Source organism: Canis lupus, chromosome 16 (genome assembly GCF_048164855.1).
Source record: "Canis lupus baileyi chromosome 16, mCanLup2.hap1, whole genome shotgun sequence".
In the NCBI taxonomy this organism is placed as follows: Eukaryota; Metazoa; Chordata; class Mammalia; order Carnivora; family Canidae; genus Canis; species Canis lupus.
In genome coordinates, this window is record NC_132853.1 from 39,469,757 (window position 1) to 39,492,638 (window position 22,882).

At 39.6% G+C, this 22,882-nt stretch overlaps 3 protein-coding genes across 3 annotated transcripts; all 3 read right to left on the reverse strand.

Moving 5' to 3' along the window:
• Nucleotides 1-11,082: 11,082 nt before the first annotated feature.
• On the reverse strand, nt 11,083-12,232 carry LOC140606717 (keratin, high-sulfur matrix protein, B2A-like). Its single transcript, XM_072780498.1, has one exon. The coding sequence runs from the start codon at nt 12,199-12,201 to the stop codon at nt 11,701-11,703; it is 501 nt and encodes a 166-aa protein (XP_072636599.1). The 5' UTR covers nt 12,202-12,232; the 3' UTR covers nt 11,083-11,700.
• A 1,987-nt stretch (nt 12,233-14,219) lies between these two features.
• LOC140606718 (keratin, high-sulfur matrix protein, B2A-like) lies at nt 14,220-15,100 on the reverse strand. The gene has a single exon (XM_072780499.1). It carries the CDS (start codon nt 15,064-15,066, stop codon nt 14,566-14,568), a length of 501 nt encoding a protein of 166 aa, XP_072636600.1. The 5' UTR covers nt 15,067-15,100; the 3' UTR covers nt 14,220-14,565.
• A 6,672-nt stretch (nt 15,101-21,772) lies between these two features.
• LOC140606720 (keratin, high-sulfur matrix protein, B2C-like) lies at nt 21,773-22,691 on the reverse strand. The gene has a single exon (XM_072780501.1). The coding sequence runs from the start codon at nt 22,656-22,658 to the stop codon at nt 22,203-22,205; it is 456 nt and encodes a 151-aa protein (XP_072636602.1). The 5' UTR covers nt 22,659-22,691; the 3' UTR covers nt 21,773-22,202.
• Nucleotides 22,692-22,882: the final 191 nt, after the last annotated feature.

Here is a 22,882-nt window from a genome sequence, read left to right on the forward strand (position 1 = left end):
TAGAGGAAAAGGTATTTTCATGTCAAAAGCTGCATACTTCCAGTTGCCAGGGACTATGTTGATTTGTTCTATGAAAGACACTCCATCTGGAACATCAGCTCCAATTGGGGCCATTTCTTAAATTGGTTTAAAATAATAGTAGAGGGCAGCCCAGGTGGCTCAGTGGTTTAGCGCCGCCTTCAGCCCAGGGCGTGATCCTGGAGACCCGGGATGGAGTCCCACATCGGGCTCCCTGCATGGAGCCTGCTTCTCCCTCTGCCTGTGTCTCTGCCTCTCTCTCTCTCTCTCTCTGTGTGTGTGTGTGTCTCTCATGAATAAATAAATAAAATTTTAAAACATAATAGTAGATAATTACTTTCTCATACTCTAAGGTTTGCCTGCTTTTTCCATAGGACAAACAAGAGAGTCAGTGGGGAGATGCTAGGTATCACCCTCAGGCTTTTTTCAAGTCTCTAAAAATGGCACTCATCTTCACAATTCCTCCAGGGATATGGTATCATTTTGTATTTACTACCCTTGTAATGAGGGGAACTTCCAGTGGCTTCTACTTGGTTCTTGCTACCACATGAGCTTCATTTCTCAAGCCAGAGTGCTTAACGTGAGGATTTTGCTAATTGTCAGTCAGATCATCCCAGTTATAGACTCACAAATTGAGGAATTGATCTCTAGATCTACTGGGTCTGCTGTGATTAAAATGGGTGGTAAGACTGGCCACCATGATCCACCATAAGCCACCACTTTCATCGGTGGACTGAGTGATATTTTGGGTCTTTAGGAATTAGTGTCAACACAGTGTCTGATAATCCCTGGGGTAGGCAGAATTTGAGGCCCTGTGACCTCTGAGCCCTAGTGTCATGCCCATGAATATGTTATGTTACAGGACAAAAGGAACTTTGCAGATGTAGTTAAAGTTACTACTCAGGTGACTCTAAAATGCAGAGATTATCCTGGACTATGCAGGTAGGCTGAAAGATAATAACAACTGAGAAAAGAGGAACTTATTCCACAGCTTCTAAACAGCCATTCTTAAATCTCCTGAACCTCCCCATACCTCCTTCAAATATAATTCCTTAATTTCATTCTCTGAGTTTTGGAGTCAGATTTTAGTTTTGGGTTCAGATTTTAGTTTTTTGTTTACTTAAAAGAATATGTGACTTAAGCAAGCTATTTAGTTTCATTTAGATTTATTTTCCTTATCTACAAGCCAGGATAATAATATTTATCTCAAGGATTGATGTAAGTGTTAAATGATAAAGCGCGCAAAGTATAATTAGCGTATGGCACAGTGTCTGGCACTAAACAAGGTCATGTTGGTTTTCATCTCTCTCCTTCATGCCCCTCTCCCCCGTCATTTTCCCCTTTTCTTTTTTGCCTCTAGTCCCTAGTCGTCTCTCTCTCTCTTTTTTTTTAAAGATTTTATTTACTTATTCATGAGAGATGCAGAGAGAGAGGCAGATACATAAACAGAGGGAGAAGTAAATTCCCCGAGGGGAATCTGATGTGGGACTCCATCCCAGGACCCCCGGATCACGACCTGAGCCTAAAGGTAGACACTCAACCACTGAGCCACCCAGGTGTCCCCCTCGTCATCTTCAATCTGTCTTCTGTCTTTTCTCCTCTGTTTTGTGCTTTTCCTTTTCATTCTTTTCTCCATTTCTTACCTTAATCTGCCCCCCTGATTTTCTTCTATCCCTCTTATTATCCATCTACTCACATTATGATCAATGAACCTCAATTAAAAGTACTCCCCATTCTTGCTTTAGAATTTGCAGTTAATGTGCTTTTCCTATCACTGAACTGTTTATGCATCTCAAATGCTCTTAGGTATCATATATAGGAAGTTTCCATTTTGAGAGCTTACTGCAGTCTACTGCATAGTGTAGTGGTTAGGAACACTCTAGGTTTCTAATTTTGGAAAAGCCAATAGATATTGGCTTGATCAAAGGACTTCTTCTTCCCACAGGTAGGCAGCTGCTAGCAATGGTGCAGAGGCTCAGCTATGTCAGGACCAGTGTCCCTTCCATTATCTTGGTATTCTGTAGCTCCAGGAGTCGTATCTGTGTTTAAAGTGAAAAGAATAGTCTGGACAAAGAGGAAATAGAAGCACCAACAGTGTGTGGTCCTTTAATCAATAAAAGAAAGCTCTCTTAAAAGCCCATAATTGGCTTCTGTTTAGATTTTACAGGCTAGTCCTGTGTCTATTTCTATAACTTTATTTTTTTAGTTTATAAGCCTGTTATTTTAGTGTTGGACTACAGGCATCTCTGCGGCATAGTAGGCAGAACGTTTGGGCAACATTTTAATGTTTCTGTGTTTTTGCCTTTTTCAGCATGTTATACAGTTGGAATCATATAGCATGTAGCCTTTTCACATTAGCTTCTTTCATTTAGTAATATGCATTTAATCTTTTCACACCTTGATAAATCATTTCTTTTTATCACAGAATAGTATTCCATTCCATAAATGTAATTCAATTTGTTTTTCCATTCACCTATTGAGGGACATCTTTGTTGCTGCCAATTCTTGGTAATTATGAATAAAGCTGCTATAAACATTCATGCGCAGGTTTTTGTGTGGATGTAAGTTTTTTTTCAGAGTTTATTTTATTTATTTATTTTTATATGTATAGTATTTCATTGGAGTTCGATTTGCCAACATATGGTAAAACACCCAGTGTTCATCCCGTAAAGTGCCCCCCTCAGTGCCCGTCACCAAGTCACCCCATATCCCCTTCCACCTCCCCTTTCACTACCCCTTGTTTGTTTTCCAGAGTTAGGAGACTCTCACGTTCTGTCACCGTCTCTGATTTTTCTCACTCATTTTCTCTCCTTTCCCCTATAATCCCTTTCACTACTTTTTATATTCCCCATATGAGTGAAACCATATAATGTTTGTCCTTCTCCAATTGACTTACTTCACTCAGCATAATACCCTCCAGTTCTATCCATGTTGAAGCAAACGGTGGGTATTTGTTGTTTCTAATGGCTGAGTAGGGACGCCTGGATGGCTCAGCAGTTAAGCGTCTGCTTTTGGCTCAGGTCCTGATCCCAGGATCAGGATTGAGTCCTACATTAGGCTCCTAGTGGGGAGCCCGCTTCTCCCTCTGTCTCTGCCTCTCTCTCTCTCTCTCTCTGTCTCTCATGAATAAATAAATAAAATCTTAAAAAAATAAATTTGCTGTGAATCTAATGGCTGAGTAATATTCAATTGTATATATGTATACACCACGTCTTCCTTATCCATTCATCTTTTGATGGACACCGAGGCTCCTTCCACAGTTTGGCTATTGTGGACATTGCTGCTAGAAACATCGGGGTGCAGGTATCTCAGCTTTTCACTGCATATGTATCTTTGGAGTAAATCCCCAGTAGTGCAATTGCTGGGTCATAGGGTAGTTCTATTTTTAACTCTTTGAGGAACCTCCACACAGATTTCCAGAGTGGCTGTACCAGTTTACATTCCCACCAACAGGGCAGGAGGGTTCCTCTTTCGACACATCCCCTCCAACATTTGTTGTTTCCTGTCTTGTTAATTTTCACCATTCTCACTGGTGTGAGGTGGTATCTCATTGTGGTTTTGATTGGTATTTCCCTGAGGGCAAGTGATGCGGAACATTTTCTCATGTGCTTGTTGACCATGTCTATGTCTTCCTCTGTGAGATTTTTGTTCATGTCTTTTGCCCATTTCATGATTGGATTGTTTGTTTCTTTGGTGTTGGGTTTAATAAGTTCTTTATAGATCTTGGATACTAGCCCTTTATCTGATATGTCATTTGCAAATATCTTCTCCCATTCTGTAAGTTGTTTTTCAGTGTTGTCGACTCTTTCTTTTGCTGTACAGAAGCTTTTTATCCTAATAAATCCCAATAGTTCATTTTTGCTTTTGTTTCCCTTGCCTTGATAGATGTATCTTGCATCTTGGTGTGGCCAAGTTCAAAAAGGGTGTTGCCTGTGTTCTCCTCTAGGATTTTGATGGATTCTTGTCTCACATTTAGATCTTTCATCCATTTTGAGTTTATCTTTGTGTATGGTGCAAGAGAGTGGTCTAGTTTTCTTCTGCTGCATGTGGCTGTCCAATTTTCCCAAAACCATTTATTGAAGAGACTATCCTTTTTCCAGTGGATAATCTTTCCTGATCTGTCAAATATTAGTTGACCATAGAGTTGAGGGCCCATTTCTGGATTCTCTATTCTGTTCCATTGATCTGTGTATCTGTTTTTGTGCCAGTACCATGCTGTCATGATGATCACAGCTTTGTAGTACAACCTGAAATCTGGCATTGTGATGCCCCCAGCTCTGGTTTTCTTTTTCAATATTCCTCTAAATATTGGGGGGGTCTTTTCTGATTCCACACAAATCTTGAAATGATTTGTTACAATTCTCTGAAGAAAGTCCATGGTATTTTAACAGGGATTGCATTAAATGTGTGAATTGCCATGGGTAGCATGGACATTTTCATAATATTAATTCTTCCAATCCATGAGCATGGAATATTTTTCCATCTCTTTGTGTCTTCCTCAATTTCTTTCAGAAGTGTTCTGTAGTTTTTAGAGTATAGATCCTTTACCTCTTTGGTTAGGTTTATTCCTAGGTATCTTATGCTTTTGGGTACAATTGTAAGTGGGATTGACTCCTTAATTTCTCTTTCTTCAGTCTCATTGTTAGTGTATAGAAATGCCACTGATTTCTGGGCATTGATTTTGTATCCTGCCGCATTGCTGAATTGCTGTATGAGTTCTAGCAATCTTGGGGTGGAGTCTCTTGGGGTTTCTATGTACAGTATCATGTCATCTGCAAAGAGGGAGAGTTTGACTTCTTCTTTGCCAATTTGAATGCCTTTTATTTCTTTTTGTTGCCTGATTGCTGAGCTAGGACTTCTAGTACTATATTGAATAGCAGTGGTGAGAGTGGATATCCCTGTCATATTCCTGATCTTAGGGGAAAGGCTCTCAGTGTTTCCCCATTGAGAATGATATTTGCTGTGGGCTTTTTGTAAATGGCTTTTAAGATGCTGAGGAATGTTCCCTCTATCCTTACCTTCTGAAGAGTTTTGATCAGGAATGGATGCTGTATTTTGTCAAATGCTTTCTCTGCATCTATTGAGAAGATCATATGATTCTTGTTTCTTTCTCTAGTTGATGTGATCACGTTGATTGTTTAATAAATGGTAAACCAACCTTGCATCCTGGGGATACATCCCACTTGGTCATGGTGAATAATATTCTTAATGTACTGTTGAGCCCCATTGGCTGTATCTTATTGAGAATTTTTGCATCTGTGTTCATCAGGGATATTGGCCTATAATTCTTCTTTTTGGTGGGGTCTTTGGTTTTGGAATTAAGGTGATGCTGGCCTTATAAAACGAGTTTGGAAGTATTCCATCCTTTTATATCCTTCAGAACAGCTTTAGTATAATAGGAATTGGTCCTTTCTTAAACATTTGATAGAATTCCCCAGGGAAGCCATCTGGCCCTGGACTTTGGTGTCTTGGGTGGTTTTTGATGACTGCTTCAATTTCCTCCCTGGTTATTGGCCTGTTTGGGTTTTCTATTTCTTCTTGTTCCAGTTTTGGTAATTTGTGGTTTTCCAGAAATACATCCATTTCTTCTAGATTGCCTTATTTATTGGCATATAGCTGCTCATAATATATTTTTTTATTTTTTATTTATTTGTTTATTCATGACAGACACAGAGAAAGAGGTAGAGACACAGGCAGAGGGAGAAGCAGGCTCCATGCAGGGAGCCTGACGTGGGACTCAATCCCGGGTCTCCAGGATCACAACCTGGGCTGAAGGTGGTGTAAACCGCTGGGCCACCGGGGCTGCCCTCATAATACATTTTTGAAATCGTTTGTATTTTCTTGGTATTGGTTGTGATCTCTTCTCTTTCATTCATGGTTTTATTAATTTGAGTCTTTTCTCTTTTTAATAAGGCTGGCTAATGGTTTATCTAGCTTATTAATTTTTAATAGATAGATAACAGTTCTTCTGGTTTTATTTTATTTAGTTCTGCTCAGATCTTTATTATCTCTCTTCTTCTGCTTGGTGTAGTTTTTATTTCTTATTTCTGTTCTTTCTCCAATTCCTTTAGGTGTGAGGTTAGCTTGTGTATTTGAGTTTTCTCCAATTTTTTGAGGGATGCTTGTATTGTGATTTATTTCCCTCTTAGGATTGTTTTTGCTGTATCCTAAAGATTTTGAATGGTTTTATCTTCATTTTCATTAGTTTCCATAAATCTTTTTAATTTTCTAATTTCCTGGTTGACCCATTCATCTTTTAGCAGGATACTCTTTAACCTCCATGTGTTTGAGTTTCTTAAAAATTTCGTCTTGTGATTGAGTTCTAGTTTCAAAGCATTGTGGTCTGAAAATATGCAGGGGACAACCCAATCTTTTGGTATGTATTGAGACCTGATTTGTGACCCAGTATGTGGTCTGTTCTGGAGAAAGTTCCATGTGCACTTGAGAAGAATGTGTATTCAGTTGCGTTTGGATGCAAAGTTCTGTATATATCTGTGAAATCCATCTGGTCCAGTGTATCATTTAAAGCCCTTGTTTCTTTGGTGATGTTGTGCTTAGAAAATCTGTCATTTGCAGAAAGTGCCATGTATAAGTATGTCTTTACTTTGGTTATTAATTGATATACTTGACAGCTCCCACATTAGGGGCATAAATATTCATGACTGTTAGGTCCTCTTGTTAGATAAATCCTTTAAGTATGATATAGTGTCTCTCTTCATCTCTTACTACAGTTTTTGGGATAAACTTTAATTTATGTGATATGAGGATTGCTACCCCAGTTTTATTTTGAGGACCATTTGAATGATAAATGGTTCTCCAGCCTTTCATTTTCAGGCTGGCAGTGTCATTAGATCTAAAATGAGTCTCTTGTAAACAGCAAATGGAAGGGTCTTGCTTTTTTATCCAGTCGGAAACCGTGCGTCTTTCTATGGGATTATTTAGCCCATTCACATTCAGAGTAACTATTGAAATATATGAATTTAGTGTCATTGTAATACCTATTCAATCCCTGTTTTTGTGGATTATTTCTTTGCGCTTCCTCTTTTTCTTTTACCTGGCCCCTCTTAATATTTTTTGCAGAGCTGGTTTGGTGGTCACATATTCTTTCAGTTTCTGCCTATCTTGGGAGCTCTTTATCTCTCCTTCAATTCTGAATGAGAGCCTTACTGGATAAAGTATTCTTGGCTGCATGTTCTTCTCATTTAGTACCCTGAATACATCCTACTAACCCTTTCTGGCCTGGCAGGTCTTTGTGCAGAGGTCTGGTGATAATCTAATATTTCTTCCCATATAAGTTAGGGATCTCTTATCTCTTGCTGCTTTAAGGATTTTCTCTTTATCTTTGAAATTTGCAAGTTTCACTATTAAATATCAAGGTGTTGAATGGTCTTTATTGATTTGGGGGCGGGAACCTCTCTATCTCCTGGATCTGAATGCCTGTTTCCCTCCCCAAATTAAGGAAGTTCTCAGCTCTGATTTGTTCAAATATGCTTTCTGTCCCTCTCAGCCTTTTCTGGAACCCCTATTATGTGCAGATTCTTCCTTCTGAGGCTATCATTTATTTCTCTTAACTTTTCCTCATGATCTTTAATTATTTTTCTCTTTTTTCCTCAGCTTCCTTCCTTGCCATCAACTTGTCTTCTATGTCACTCACTCTTTCTTCCACCTCATTAACGCTCATCGTTAGGACATCCAGTTTGGATTGCATCTCATTTAATTGATTTTTAACTTTGGCCTGATTAGATCTAAATTCTGCAGTCATGAAGTCTCTTGAATCCTTTATGCTTTTTTCCAGAGTGACCAGTAGCTTTATAATTGTGCTTCTGAGTTGGCTTTCTGACATCGAATTGTAATCCAAATTCTGTAACTCTGTGGCAGAGAGTACTGTTTCTGATTCTTTCTTTTGTGGTAAGTTCTTCCTTCTAGTCATCTTGCTCAGTGCAGAGTGGCTGTATGAGCAGGCTGAGTCAAGAATAGCAACCACGACCTAAGTAAATTTCACCCTAGATGAATCTGCCGAGGTCAGAGACAAGAAAATGAAAACAAAGATCAGAAAAAAATAAAACAAAAGGACCAACAATGTGAAAAACAAATTTTAAAACAAAGTAGTAAAAAATAAAAGGCCAAGAATCCCAGAGTCAAGAAAATAGAAAAAAACAAAAGTAAAGAGGAAAAAAAGAAAAAAGTAAAAAAAGATAAAACAAAGGGGAGGACTGGAAGATGGTGGTGTTGACGAAATTGTAGTGGAGGGAGAATGTAGTCTACCTGAGGAGTCCTAGATGGTGATCCTCTTGGTTCTTAGTGTATTAAGTTCTGTATGTTAGAAGATGCTTAGTCCCAAATTCATATAAACCAGCAATACTTATAGAAAGCCCCACCACTGACCACCAAAACATAAATGATATAAAAGAGGGGGCAGAATGGGAATGAAGAGAGAATATAATCTTACAGAATGAATGAGCATGGTATACCACTTGGTTCTGGCTGCATGCTGGTCATGTTTTAGAAGGTATTAACTTCCGCCATAGTAGAACAAAATGAGGCAGAGAAAACAAAAAACACAAAACAAAAAAACATATCTCATATATCTCCCAAAATTAAATTGAGTACGTTGAAGGGAATCTAGAAGTGGAAAATATATCTAAGACATGTAATTGTAGAAATATGAAAGTCAAAAAGGAAGAAACTTAAAAATGAAGAGGTGGTAAAATATTATAATTTAAGGCGGGAAAAGAGAAAAAATATTGGAAATTTTTAGTTTGATATAAAAATGAGTTGTACTGGAAAAAGGGGATGGGGGTTACCCTCTAGTTCTAATACTATAAATCCCTCGACTTCCCCTGGAGCTCTCCAGTGCTGTTTGGTCCAGAACTTGCTCTTCCCCTGTCCTTCCAGCTGGTCTTCTGGGGGAGGGGCTGCTGTGCTGATTCTCAGGTGTGTGTGCCTGAGTGGAGATGCCCCATCCCCTGCGTGGAGATGCCCCATCCCCTGCGGGCTCAGTGGGAGCTGCTTACCCCGTGAGTCCTCTGTTCCCTGGCAGCCCCACCTTTCCAGGCACAAGGTGACACAAGAAGGAACAACAACACTGGCGGCGGCCAGAAGTCCAGCTCTGGAGTCAGCTCTCCACCAGTAACTAATGCAGTCTCCTAGTTTGCACTGGCATAGATGCTTCCGGACAGCACAGGTGCATTGATCTGCACATCTTGGGGCTCCCAGTGGCAGGAGAGTCTTCGCTGTCTTGTGCCGTCCCCGCTTCTGCCTGTCTCAGGGGGAGCACAGGATCATGGGCTGTGTCTGCCTGGCGCCCTGGGATCCGGGAGCCCTGTGGTGCTAGAATCACGCTGGAGGGGGTGGGTAGCGGCTCCCAAAGGCAGCAGGGCACAGACACCTCTGTCCACAGCCCCCGCCTGACCCACCAGCTTCTCCTAGATGCCCCAAAGACTGCGCGCTCCAGCCCTTTACCGAGATGCGCTCACAGTTTGTGCTGCGCTCTCCCCCCACGCACTTCCTCTTTTAGCGACTCTGAGAAATTGGAGGCCTCATTGCCCCTCCTGCAATTCTGCCCGATTTCCCTGGTGAGCACTTTCCATCCAGGGAGAATCCGGTGTGGATTTTTAAAGTTCCTGCTTCTCCCGTGCTGGGCTTTCCTGTCCCCAAGGTTTTCGATGCCAGGTTTAGCCTGGTGCCTTGCGGTGCCCCTTCCCCACTTGATTCTTTTTTTATTTTATTTTTTTCCACCTTCCTACCTTGCTAGAAGCAAAAATCCTTCTCTCTGTAGCGTTCCAGCTGTCCTCTCTTTAATCTCACTTCAAATTCGTAGGTGTTCAGGATGATTTGAAAGTTATCTAGGTGAGTTGGTGGGACCAGGGGAGTTGAGTTGCCATCTTGCCCCCTATCTTCTGGACTTAACTTTTCAGCTTATTTGGATAAATACATGGGCACCCAATTGCTAGGTTGTATGATGAGCCTGTGTTTAGCTTGGTAAGAAACAGCCCAAGTGTCTTCCAAAGTTGTACCATTGTGCATTCCCACCAGCACTGAGAGAGAATTCTTTTTGCTCCAGCAGCATTTCACCACCATTGTGTGTTGTCTGTGCTTTGGATTTTTGCCACTCTTATAGGTGGGGAGGTTAAACTCTTTTCCTTCCATTTAGAACAATCATCAGGGCCCCAAAAGATTACCTCCCTTGTGAAGCCTTTCCAGATGTTGCTCCCAACATAGCTCCTGCTAGTCCCAAAGTGATTTTTTCCTTTTTGAAATCCTGTTTCTGGCCCTTCTGTCTTCTTTGTGGTCTACATAACCAAGATATTACTTTCCACAGCAATGGCCATCCAGAGCCTTTCCAATTTCTGAGCATTCCCGAGGCATTACTTTCTTATAGATCCCCCCCTGCTCTGTCTGCATCCTGGGTTGTTTCCAACGCCTTTTGCAGCAACCCACACATGAAATCCAGCTCTTCCACTGATATTCATAGGGAAGCTGACCTATTCTAAGTATTGTGTGAGTTTGGTAACTTAATGGGGATAAGTCATAGGGTAATATTCATGACCTCCTGACTGGGTCTCTCCTCTCTTCTTTATTATCCTCACTCCCTTTCTGAAGTAAAAAAAAAAATCCTTCTGTCTTATGTCTACTTATTTACATCCTTCTCATGGGGTTTTGGGTTTGCCAATGTGTATGTCACATGTGATGTACCTGTTATAAGTTGGATCATCAGAGCTTGGTGGCCACAAAAGCATCTCCCTAAGACAGGGAGATTTTTTTCTACCAACTAAGGAGAATATAGTTTATCTTGTTACATTTTTGTGGCTATTTTCCCACATATACTTTTTCTTAATGCATAGCAAAGTCCTCAAGGATAAGAATTAATTCTTCATCTTCCTGATCTCCATAGTCCTTGCTTTAGAAGTGATGGTCAATAAATATTTATAGAATGAATAAATGAATGCACTATATATGATTTCAGTTTCTTTTAAAAAGAAACAAATGTATTTATTCCAAGTAGGCACTCACAAATTATCACAGTTAACCCATTCTATGTACAAGTAGAAACACAGACTAAGGTTTATTTGCCCAGTTATAATATTTATTAAGAAATGACAGAAAACACTGTATCACAGGTGTAATTGAAACAGCCAACAGGCAAGATCATTATGATCCCCACCCCCTGCAAAAAAAGGGTTGGAATCAGATGTTGAATTATGAAAAAGTTTAGCCTACTTCTTAGAAGGTGAATTTTGGGTGAAGAGCTTCCATTTTTTCTGATGACACCTGAGGAAAGTCACTTGACTCTACTCTGGTGCCTTTGATGTTAGAAAAAATGTTAGGTAAATAGAACTAAAAAAAAAAGATTATAAAGCAGGGAAAAGAATTAGACTTGTGGATAGTTCTCAAAGATTAATTCCACAGAATATTAATAGTTTTCAACCCTACAGAAAAATCAGAAATAGTATATCCAAAGCATTTTGATAACCAACTGGTAGGTTTGCAGCTTTTCTGTGACCACAGTGGATAGCCAAGGTATTCAGTGCAGGATGAAATCAGATAAAACTCATATACTTAGAACTCCATAACTTAAACCTAAATGGAAGTCTAAGAACTTCTGATGGCCCAAGGGTGATTGAGGAGATCTGCTATCCAGAGATATTGTGTCCTGGGCAATTGGAAATGACAACCTGGCTTTTAGCAGGTGGGCTCACAACAGGTGGGCTGGCAGCAGGTGGGCTGGCAGCAGTAGGAGCAGCAGGCTGGGCGGCAGCAGGACTGTCCACAGTAGGATGGGCGGCAGCAGGAGGCCTGGGCATGGTGCAGCTGGCAGCAGGTTGGGGGTGTGCAGCTCACCACACAGCAGGGGGGCAGGCAGGTGTCCTCCACGCGGCAGTCAGGGCGGCACCACCTGACTCGGCAGCTCATAGCTCCACTGCCACCCTCCTGGCCACCACCAATGCCACAGCCAGTCCCACAGCTGGGCTGGCAGCAGCTGGTCTGACAGCAAGTTGGCTGGCAGCAGCTGGTCTGGCAGCTGGTTGGCTGGCAGCAGCTCGGCTGGCAGCAGCTGGTCTGGCAGCTGGTTGGCTGGCAGCAGCTGGTCTGACAGCAGCTAGGCTGGCAGCAGCTGGAGCCACAGTTCCCACTGGTGGAGCAGGTGGGAAATCCACAGAAGCTAGTGGAGCAGCAGGCCATGGTCAGGAGCTGGGTTGAGAGTTGGGTTGCTTGGAGGTGTTTTGGTGGTAAGGTCTATGTCAGGCCTTTTATATATCTGAGCCAGCTTCTATTTATAAAATTCTTAACATATCTTCCTTGTTTTTGTTTAAATTTGTTCCTCATTGGTCCTCTGATTGGCTTACATTGAAATACTTATGACCCATTATGAGCAGCAGTTTAGAAATTACTTCGTTTTATAGTTTCATTTGAACTCCTCATATTGGTCCTTTGCCCTTTGGAATACATTTGTGGTTTTCCATGTTCAAAGAGTCTGTCCATTTTACTCCATGTCAACACCCTCATTTTGTAGAGGTGGTTATTCCACGTGACACTCTATTCATATCTCTAAGGCTAAGGATAATTGTGCTTTTATTTTCAACTATTATTTTTTTCCTTCTGGCTGTATAGACTGAATTCTGTTGAGTTTAGGACATTGGGACTTCCTCTGAATAGAAGAGTACCTTTGGTTATACGTAACTAAAAGCTTCTAGTTTACTCCAACATCACATCAAATTACTGTTATAATTTCTTTGATTTCAATCAGTTTGAAATATGTAAATATTGTTCATGTTCTAGATGAGAAATCTTTTCTTGTGAACCAAGTGACATAGTTTATATAAAGGTATCTAGCAGAGTGCTAAGCCTCAGGTAGAACTTCAGTAAATGCTCACTGAATCTGATTTTGAATAGGTGGAGTAAAAGGCATGATTCATGGACACATGGACCACTTACAAATGATTTAATAGAACTTTCAAGCTGTAGCGCCGTCCATGGAGGAGTCCCTGTCATTGTCAAAAGAGACTAGGAAGTGCTGAAATATTTTTCTACATTGAATAGTTGAACCAAGTCTCAGGGAAAACCATCTGGGATTTATGATGTTTTGAAGAATGCATCGCCATTTATTATATTCTTTGAAATTCATTTGATCTATCATTGCTGCCAATTAAATGATAGAGGTAAGTGCTGGGATCTTGTAAATAACTTGGAAAATATTTTACATAAAGTGTCCTATATTTTGTCCTATTTTATTTTGGATGTTGCATTAAAATACTTAATGAGGAATTAAAAATTAAATGGTAAAATGTATTTTTTGTTCTAGATTTGTGTTAACTTCCTAAGAGAACATCTTTCAAATTGGATTACAAAGTGCAACATATATAGTTTGAGATATCTAATGCATGTGTCTGACCATTGGTGTTGGTAGAACTCACAGAGAATCTCCCTGGCTTTTTGTTCTACCCTCATTTAGATCAGATACACTTTATACACACTTACAGTAAATGGAGGTGAGTGTTGGGAGTTGAAATTTGAAGAGTAATTTGGGGATCAGTGGGAAGAATATAATAGGCTAAGACATAGGAATTAAACCTAAATGCTCTTGGAAAATGCCATCTAATAGATAGTATCTGGTAGATATTTTAAAATCTATTTAGTAAGTAATATAATCTTTAGATATTAGGCATGCATAAAGGAGAACCATCTGGTGTATAAACTAACTGCAAGGAGATTAAAATGGTAGAGGTATATCTAGGTGGAAATCCCATAGATTTGAGCAACCTAAAATTTTTAGCCAAAAGTGGCTTTAGGTCTATTGTCTAGACCTAATCATAATAGGTTAGAGCATTTTAAGTATTTTTTTAAAGATTTTATTTATTTATTCATGAGAGACACAGAGAGAGGCAGAGACATAGGCAGAGGGGGAAGCAGACTCCATGCAGGAGCTCGATGCAAGACTCCCTGGGCTGAAGGCAGGCGCTAAACCACTGAGCCACCCAGGCATTTTAAGTATTTGAATAACTATAAAGATTATTTAACGCATGGAACATTTTACTTACTGATGGATTCATGCATAATGTAATTAATATTTAATCTTTCCAGTTTAGATTTTGTTTATGCTTTAAGATTATTATCAAAATGCAAATCCAACTAAACTAACTTGAATTCCAACTAAAGATGGATAAGCTTAGAGGTAGAAAAAAGAAAATAACTCAGTTTGCTTTACACATTTAAACATTTTATTTGAAATTAATGGTATATTCAAGGAGAAAGCAAATCTAAAAATATGCAGGGATCAAAAGATAGGGAGGAGACGGGAGATGTCACTGAAATAAAGAAATACCCTACCCTGATGCCTTCTCTAACAAGGCAGGATATCTAGATACTCTGATTGATACATGTATTCCCTGTGCTAATTCAGCACATCCAAGAGGGGCCTGATTAAGATTCATTATTTCTGATTGGCTTAGAAACATCATGATGGGAATAAAATTGAACACTTCTTCAGAGATCAGAGCAGCTGATTTAGCTTCCCATTTCATTCTTGATTAATCAGCAGCCTTGCTTTTAGCAGGTGGGCCCACAACAGGTGGGCTGGCAGCAGGTGGGCTGGCAGCAGTAGGAGCAGCAGGCTGGGCGGCAGCAGGACTGTCCACAGTAGGATGGGCGGCAGCAGGAGGCCTGGGCATGGTGCAGCTGGCAGCAGGTTGGGGGTGTGCAGCTCACCACGCAGCAGGGGGGCAGGCAGGTGTCCTCCACGCGGCAGTCAGGGCGGCACCACCTGACTCGGCAGCTCATAGCTCCACTGCCACCCTCCTGGCCACCACCAATGCCACAGCCAGTCCCACAGCTGGGCTGGCAGCAGCTGGTCTGACAGCAAGTTGGCTGGCAGCAGCTGGTCTGGCAGCTGGTTGGCTGGCAGCAGCTCGGCTGGCAGCAGCTGGTCTGGCAGCTGGTTGGCTGGCAGCAGCTGGTCTGACAGCAGCTAGGCTGGCAGCAGCTGGAGCCACAGTTCCCACTGGTGGAGCAGGTGGGAAATCCACAGAAGCTAGTGGAGCAGCAGGCCATGGTCAGAACTTAGGTTAAGAGCTGGGTTGTTAAAGAGAAGTTTTTGAGTTTTGGCTGCGCCTTCTACATCTGGCCTTTTATATATTTCCTAGAGCTGCCTATTTCCCTAACATTCAGCATTGTTCCTTGATACCATTTGCAAAGTAAGTCTCTGATTGGCTGATACTTGAGTTGTTTAGAAAGTTATAAATAGCATTTCAATAGACTGCTTGGTCATTATTCAATTAGATCTCATTATGTTTTGTCTTTGCTCTCTGGATCATTATGGAAGCCAATCAGAGCAACACCTCTTTATGCAAATCACATGACAGACTAGAGTTGGGCTAACCCTGGTTTGCTTTATCATACCTATCCTTTGTTAACCTTGAGACCGAGTTTATCTAAACTGAACATTTTCTTCCTAAGTGATCATTAAATTAGGGATCAGGACTTCATAAAAAGAATTTGTTCAGATTTGGAATGGCTGATATTAGGGTCATCAAAACATGAACTATCCAAATTAATCAACATCCAAAAGAACTATGCCTTCCTAGGATCTGTTTGTGCAAGTTATAGGACACTAAGAGCTCTAACCAGTATTTTTGCCTTCAACCATCAGTGTACATATTCCCAGTTGAAACCTTTAATGACTTTTGCTAGTAGATTGTTTTCTGACTCTACTAAATTAAAAATAAAATTCAGTGATGAATACGTGTTTTAACAAGTCAAACAGTACACAGGTGCATAAAAAAATTATTATTTTTCCTCTCTTTCCCAAAACATCCATCTGATCCAAAACTAGTACTTCAGAAATAATAAATATTCAGTTTGGTGCATATTCTTTGACACTTCTCCCTGCTTTTGCAGACATAAACCATAAATATATTTAGTTAAGTAAATAATGGGGTCTATATGTACTTATTTTTTAAAAATTGTACTTATAGTGGGGCAGCCCGGGTGGCTCAGCGGTTTAGTGCCGCCTTCAGCCCAGGGCGTGATCCTGGAGATCCGAGATCGAGTCCCACTTCAGGCTCCCTGCATGGAGCCTGCTTCTCCCTCTGCCTGTGTCTCTGCCTCTCTCTCTCTCCTCTCTGTGTTTCTCATGAATAAATAAATAAAATCTTTTAAAAAATTGTACTTATAATAAAATACATATAATATGAAATTTAACATAGTAACCATTTAAGTGCACTGTTCACTAGGCTGAAGCACATTCACTTTGGTGTGCAATCTCTAGAAGTCTTTTTAACCTCCAAAACTGAAACTGTCCATTAAAGAACAACTTTTCCATTCTTTTCTCCCTAGGCCTCTGGTAACCACTTTTTCACTTTCCGTATTGATGAATTTGACCAACATAGGTGCCTCATATAAGTGGAATCATACACAATATGTCTTTTTTATGAATGGCTTATTTCACTTAGCATAATGTCCTCAAGATTCACCCATGTTATAGAATATATCAGGATTTCCTTCCTTTTTAAGTCTGAATAATGTTCCATTGGATGTATATACTACAGTTTGTTTATCTATTTATCCATTGATGGACATTTGGGCTGCTTCCAACCTTTTGGCTGTTATGATTAATATAACCATGAACTTGGGTGTACAAATATACTCTTCAAGATCATACTCTAAATTCTTTGGGTATATACTTAGAAGTGGAATTGCTGGGTTACATGGTAATTTTATTTTTAGTTTTTTTGGTAACTGCCATACTGTTTCCCATAGTAGCTGCACTATTTTACATTTCTACCAACAGTACACAAGGGTTCCAATTTCTCCACATCCTTGCTAGCACTTTTTTTTTTTGAGACTATACAGTCTTGTGGGTATGAGGTTGTTTATCAGTTGTGGTTTTGATTTGCATTTCTGTAATGACTAGTGACGTGAAATGTCTTTTCAAATGTTTGTTGGCTATTTGTATATCTTCTTTGGAGAAGTGTCCATTCATTCATGTCCTTTGCCCAATTTTCAATTGCTGTTGAGTTGTAGGAGTTTTTTATATAGTCTAAATATTGGTTTCTTATCATATATATGATTCACAAATCTTTCTCCTAATCTGTAGATTGAATTTTCATTTTGTTCATTGATCCTTTGATGCACAGAAGTTTTAAATTTTGATATAGTTTAATTTATGTGTTTTTTACTTTTGTTGTATATGCTTTTGGTGTCATATCCAAGAAATCACTGCCAAATCTAATGTCATGAGGCTTTCCCCTTATTTTTTCTTCTAAGAGTTTTACAGTTTTAGCTCCTAACTCTAGGTTTTTTATCCATCTTCACTTAATTTTTGTGTATGATGTAAGGATCCACATTCATTCTTTTGCATGTGGATATCTGCTTTTCCCAGCATCATTTGTTGAAAAGAGTCTCCTTCCCTATTGAATGGTCTTGATACTCTCATTAAAAATTATTTGACCTTATATAGAGGTTTCTTTCTGGACTTTTCTTCTATTTCACTAGTCTATATTACTGCCTTATGTGAGTATCATACTATTTTGATTAATGTAGCTGTATAATGTAATTTGAAATCAGGAAGTATTATGCCTCCAGCTCTGTTCCTTTTTTTCAAGATTGATTTACTATTCAGAACCTTTTATGGTTTCATACAAATTTTAGGATGTTTTTTTTCTATTTCTGTGAAAAATACCATTAGAATTTTGATAGAGATCACATTGAATCTGTAAATTGCTTTGAGTAGTATGGGCATTTTAATAGTACTGATTCTCCTAACTTATACATATGGAATACTTTTCCATATATTTGTGCCTTCTTTAATTTCTTTCATCAATGCCTTCTAGTCTTCAGTACACAGATCTTTCATCTCTTTGTTTAAATTTATTCCTAAGTATTTTATTCTTCTTGATGCTATTATAAATGGAATTGCTTTCTTAATTTCTTTCTTTTTTAAAAAATTTATCTTTATTTACTTTTACGTTTTTATTTTAGAGAGAGAGCAAGAGAGAGAGCAGGGAGGAGGGGCAGAGGGAGAAGGAGAGAGAGATAATCTTAACAGGCTCCATGCCTAGTGCAGAGCCCAATGTGGGGCTCCATCTCACCACCCTGAGATCATGACCTAAGCTGAAATCAGGAGTCTGATGCTTAACTGACAGAACCACCCAGGCCCCTTAATTTCTCTTTCTTTTTTTCTTTTTTTCTTTTTTAATTTTTTTAATTAATTTCTCTTTCTGATAGATTGTTGTTAGTATATAAAAATGTAGCTGATTTTGTATATTGATTTTTTATCCTGCAACTCTACTAAATTTGTTGATGAGTTCTAATCATTTTCTTCTAATTTTTTTCTTTTGGTGGAATCTTTAGGGTGTTCTATATATCATATCATGTCATCTGCAAGTAGAGACAGTTTTACTTTTTTCTTTCTTATTTGGAAGCTTTTTGCCTCTTTTTCTTGTCTAATTGCTCTAGCTGGAACTTCTAGTACTATGATAAATAGAATAAATAAAAGTGGGCACCCTTCTCTTTTTTACTAATCTTTTTTTAAAAGATTTTATTCATTCATTCATAAGAGACACACAGAGAGAGGCAGAGACATATGCGGAGGGAGAAGCAGGCTCTCTGTGGGGAGCCTGATGTGGGATTTGATCCCAAGACCCTGGGATCAAGCCCTGAACTGAGGGTAGATGCTTGACCACTAAGCCACCCAGGTGTCCCTCTTTTTCCTGATATAGAGGAAAAGCTTTCTAGTCTTTTACCACTGAGTATGATGTTAGTGTGGGCTTTCATATATGGCTTTTATTAGGCTGATGTAGTTCCCTTCCACTCCTAGTTTGTTGAGTGGTTTTGTTTTCTGTTTTTTTTTTATTATTATTATGAAAGTGTTATATTCCATCAAATCCTTTTTTTCCATCTATTGAGATAACCATGTGTTTTCTCCTCTTTGTTCTGTTATGTGATGTATTACATTCATTGATTTTTGTCTGTTGAACCATCCTTACATTCTAAGATAAAATCCCACTAGGTCATGGTGTATATAATCCTTTTACTGTACTGTTGAATTCTGTTTGATAGTATTTTGTTGAGGAATATTGCATCAATATTCATCAGGGATACTGGTTTCTAGTTTTCTCATAGTGTTTTTGGCTTTGGTATCAGGGTAATGCTAACCTCATAGAGTGAGTCTGGAAGTGTTCCCTCCTATTTATTTTGTTGGGAGAGTTGGAGGATGATTGGTTGTAACTCTTCTTTAAGTATTTGGTAGTATTTGCCAGTGAAGCTTCTGGTACTTGGATTTTATTTGTTGGGAGGTTTTTTATTACTAATTTAATCTCCTTGTTAGTTACGGATCTGTACAGATTTTTCTAGATTTTTCATGATTCATAGATAGATTTAAGATTTTTCTGTTTCTTTATGATTCATGATGGATTATGTGATTCTAGGAATTTATCCATTTTATCTAGGTTATCTAATTTTTTTTGCATATCTCATATGTATTAGTCATTCTTTTAAACAGCTATGCAATATTCCAGACTATGATCATACCACACTTTATTCAATCATCCCCCTGTTGATAAATCCTCAATTGTTTTTAGTTGGTGCTTTTGAATAAAAAAAAATCATAGAATTTTAAGCTAATAGGGGACTTTAAAGGAGTCCAGCTTTAGGTGATTATGAGAACTAAATTGAACTAATTAAACTAAGCAGGCTTCTCAAACTAGTTCTACCATTAAGTGATTCTGTGACCTCAGAAAAGTCACTTAATCCCTCTGAACATTGGTTTATTCATCTGCAAAATGAGATGATCTCTCAGACACCCCTGGGCTAAAATTGTGTAATTGCTCTACCATATCCTTCATTCCTTAAGGGCATGATCTGCCATGTCTGATCCATTTTAGTATTCTAGGTAGTGCCTTCTGCACCATCCTGAATGTGAGCACTCAGTAAATGCTTGTTGAATCAAGGAAGGAATGAATGATGGGCAGTGTATTGTAGTGATAAACAGCCAAATTTGCATTCTACCCAACTCACTTGTCATTTTACTTTATACTTTTTTCTCAAAAGGAGCTCTTAGGTAGTGCTACCTGAAAATGGTCAGTAGCTAAAATCAAAGGAACAAGAAGACAAAACATTTCCATTTTTGTTCTGTTGTTAAAGGGTGTCTTCTGGGTTGGATCAGATCTCTAGAGGAAATGTTGGGAAAACTGATTCTCTGATTACACGTTATCCTTTTTCATGCTTTCCAAACTTGATTTCCATTAACCCTTGAAAGAATAAAGCATTGTAATCTTAACCAAAGTATCCATTCATCTTTTGAGGGACACTGAGGCTCCTTCCACAGTTTGGCTATTGTGGACATTGCTGCTATAAACATTGGGGTGCAGGTGTCTCAGCTTTTCACTGCATCTGTATCTTTGGGGTAAATCCCCAGTAGTGCAATTGCTGGGTCATAGGGCAGTGCTATTTTTAACTCTTTGAGGAACCTCCACACAGATTACCAGAGTGGCTTGTACCAGTTCACATTCCCATCAACAGTGCAAGAGGATTCCTCTTTCTCCACGTCTTCTCCAACATTTGTTGTTTCCTGTCTTATTAATTTTCACTGAACATGAGAGACTCCTGACTCTGGGAAACGAACAAGGGGTAGTGGAGGGGGAGGTGGGCAGGGGGATAGGATGACTGGGTGACGGGCACTGAGGGATGCACTTGACAGGATGAGCACTGGGTGTTATACTATATGTTGGCAAATCAAATTCCAATAAAAAATATTTTAAAAAAATCTTAACTAAAGTATTTTTAATAGAAAAGAATTAACTTCAGTTCCCTCCAGTTCTTTTTAAAAAAGGATTTATTTATTTATTTTAGAGGGGGAGAGAGACAGACAGACAGACAGACACAGAGCAGGAGGGAGGAGCAGAAAGAGAAGGAGAGAGTCCCAGTCAGACTCTGAGTTAAGCCCAGAGCCCAGTGCAGGGCTTGATCCCCTGACCCAGAGATCACAACATGAGCTGAAACCAAGAGTCAGTCGCCTAACTGACTGAGCCACCCAGGAGCCCCTGGCTTCCTCCAGTTCTAATTTCAAGAAACCACAAATTAATCCTAATCATTGTCTAAAATCTGCCCAGATTTATTAAGCATTTCCTGATGCTGTATTTAAATATGTGTACATTCATTGTATGTTAAACTTACATTTGTTGTGTAGTATGTATAAATGCATGTGTATGTATAATAAATGTATGTATTTCTAAGTGAAAATTTTATTTTATTTTTTATTTTTTGAAAATTTTAAACCAAATTCGTTACGTTATTATCTTCACTTTCAGTTTAGAAACTGGAAAAAGAAAAGTAAAATTTTCTATCTAACCAAAAGTATATTTCCTCAGAGAGTCTTCCCTAACTTATAGCTCTCTTGCTTTACTCTTCAAGGCTACATATAAATGGAAGAGTGTAATATACTAGTTTATGTTACCACAGTTTGAAGATAGCCTGAAAGAGCATTCCTCTAATAGACTTGAAAAAAATACATCATATTCTGGCTCTGGATTCAGAGTTCCCGATTTCTGTAACTCTATGGAAACATTTTGTGAGGTCAAGATTTGGAAATAGAGCCTGTGCCACTTCTGAGGCCCTATATAACTGCCTTTGCTTTATCTTTCTATGGGGATTAACATCCATTGGATCTGATTAAATTTCCTAGACAGCAATGTGGGATATCCAAAACAGACTAAAATCTTTAGTGACTTTTTATGAAATACATATAAAGAACACACTCAATGAAGAAGAATAGGTATGTTTGTTGCACCAAATAAAATTTAATAGACCTTGGTATATTAATTCCCTTTCATAAAAACTGCAGCTTGCAGAATGGTGGCATAGAGGAGGTGTACATATCTGAGAAGGACAGATGGTTCTTCTGTGGCATCGGTGGCACTGAGTCATAGAGAGTAAATTCACATGCGTCCTGAAGGCAATTTCTTGAGTTAAATTTATATTTTGGCAACCTCAGTGGGGAGAATGAGGTCTTTCCAGAATTGAATGGAATCAGATAGATCTGTGAGGCCCAAATGTGTGGTATCCCCCACAACAAAATCCAAATAAAAGTTCAAGAATTTGTTAGTGGTCCATGATTAGTGGAAGAGAAAATTAGTTCATGAATTGATTTGGAAGTTGAAACTTCAAATCAAAAATCAACAACCTGGCTTTTAGCAGGTGGGCTCACAACAGGTGGGCTGGCAGCAGGTGGGCTGGCAGCAGTAGGAGCAGCAGGCTGGGCGGCAGCAGGACTGTCCACAGTAGGATGGGCGGCAGCAGGAGGCCTGGGCATGGTGCAGCTGGCAGCAGGTTGGGGGTGTGCAGCTCACCACGCAGCAGGGGGGCAGGCAGGTGTCCTCCACGCGGCAGTCAGGGCGGCACCACCTGACTCGGCAGCTCATAGCTCCACTGCCACCCTCCTGGCCACCACCAATGCCACAGCCAGTCCCACAGCTGGGCTGGCAGCAGCTGGTCTGACAGCAAGTTGGCTGGCAGCAGCTGGTCTGGCAGCTGGTTGGCTGGCAGCAGCTGGTCTGACAGCAGCTAGGCTGGCAGCAGCTGGAGCCACAGTTCCCACTGGTGGAGCAGGTGGGAAATCCACAGAAGCTAGTGGAGCAGCAGGCCATGGTCAGAACTTAGGTTGAGAGCTGGGTTGCTAAGAGAAGTTTTTGAGATTTGGTAGTGACTTCCATGCTGGGCCTTTTATAAGGCTTGGCTAGCTATGATTTACATAATTCTCAAAATCTCTTTCTTGTCTGTGTATAAATAATCTGTCTCTGAATAATAATTTCCCTGTTCCTGAGTTATTTTTCAACCTCTAAAAGGCTTTTAAAGTTCATTTTATTTGGTC

What these genes read in the sequence shown, in the direction of transcription:
- LOC140606717 (XM_072780498.1), bottom strand. Translation starts at nt 12,201, where the DNA reads ATGGCCTGCTGCTCCACTAGCTTCTGTGGATTTCCCACCTGCTCCACC.
- LOC140606720 (XM_072780501.1), bottom strand. Translation starts at nt 22,658, where the DNA reads ATGGCCTGCTGCTCCACTAGCTTCTGTGGATTTCCCACCTGCTCCACC.
- LOC140606718 (XM_072780499.1), bottom strand. Translation starts at nt 15,066, where the DNA reads ATGGCCTGCTGCTCCACTAGCTTCTGTGGATTTCCCACCTGCTCCACC.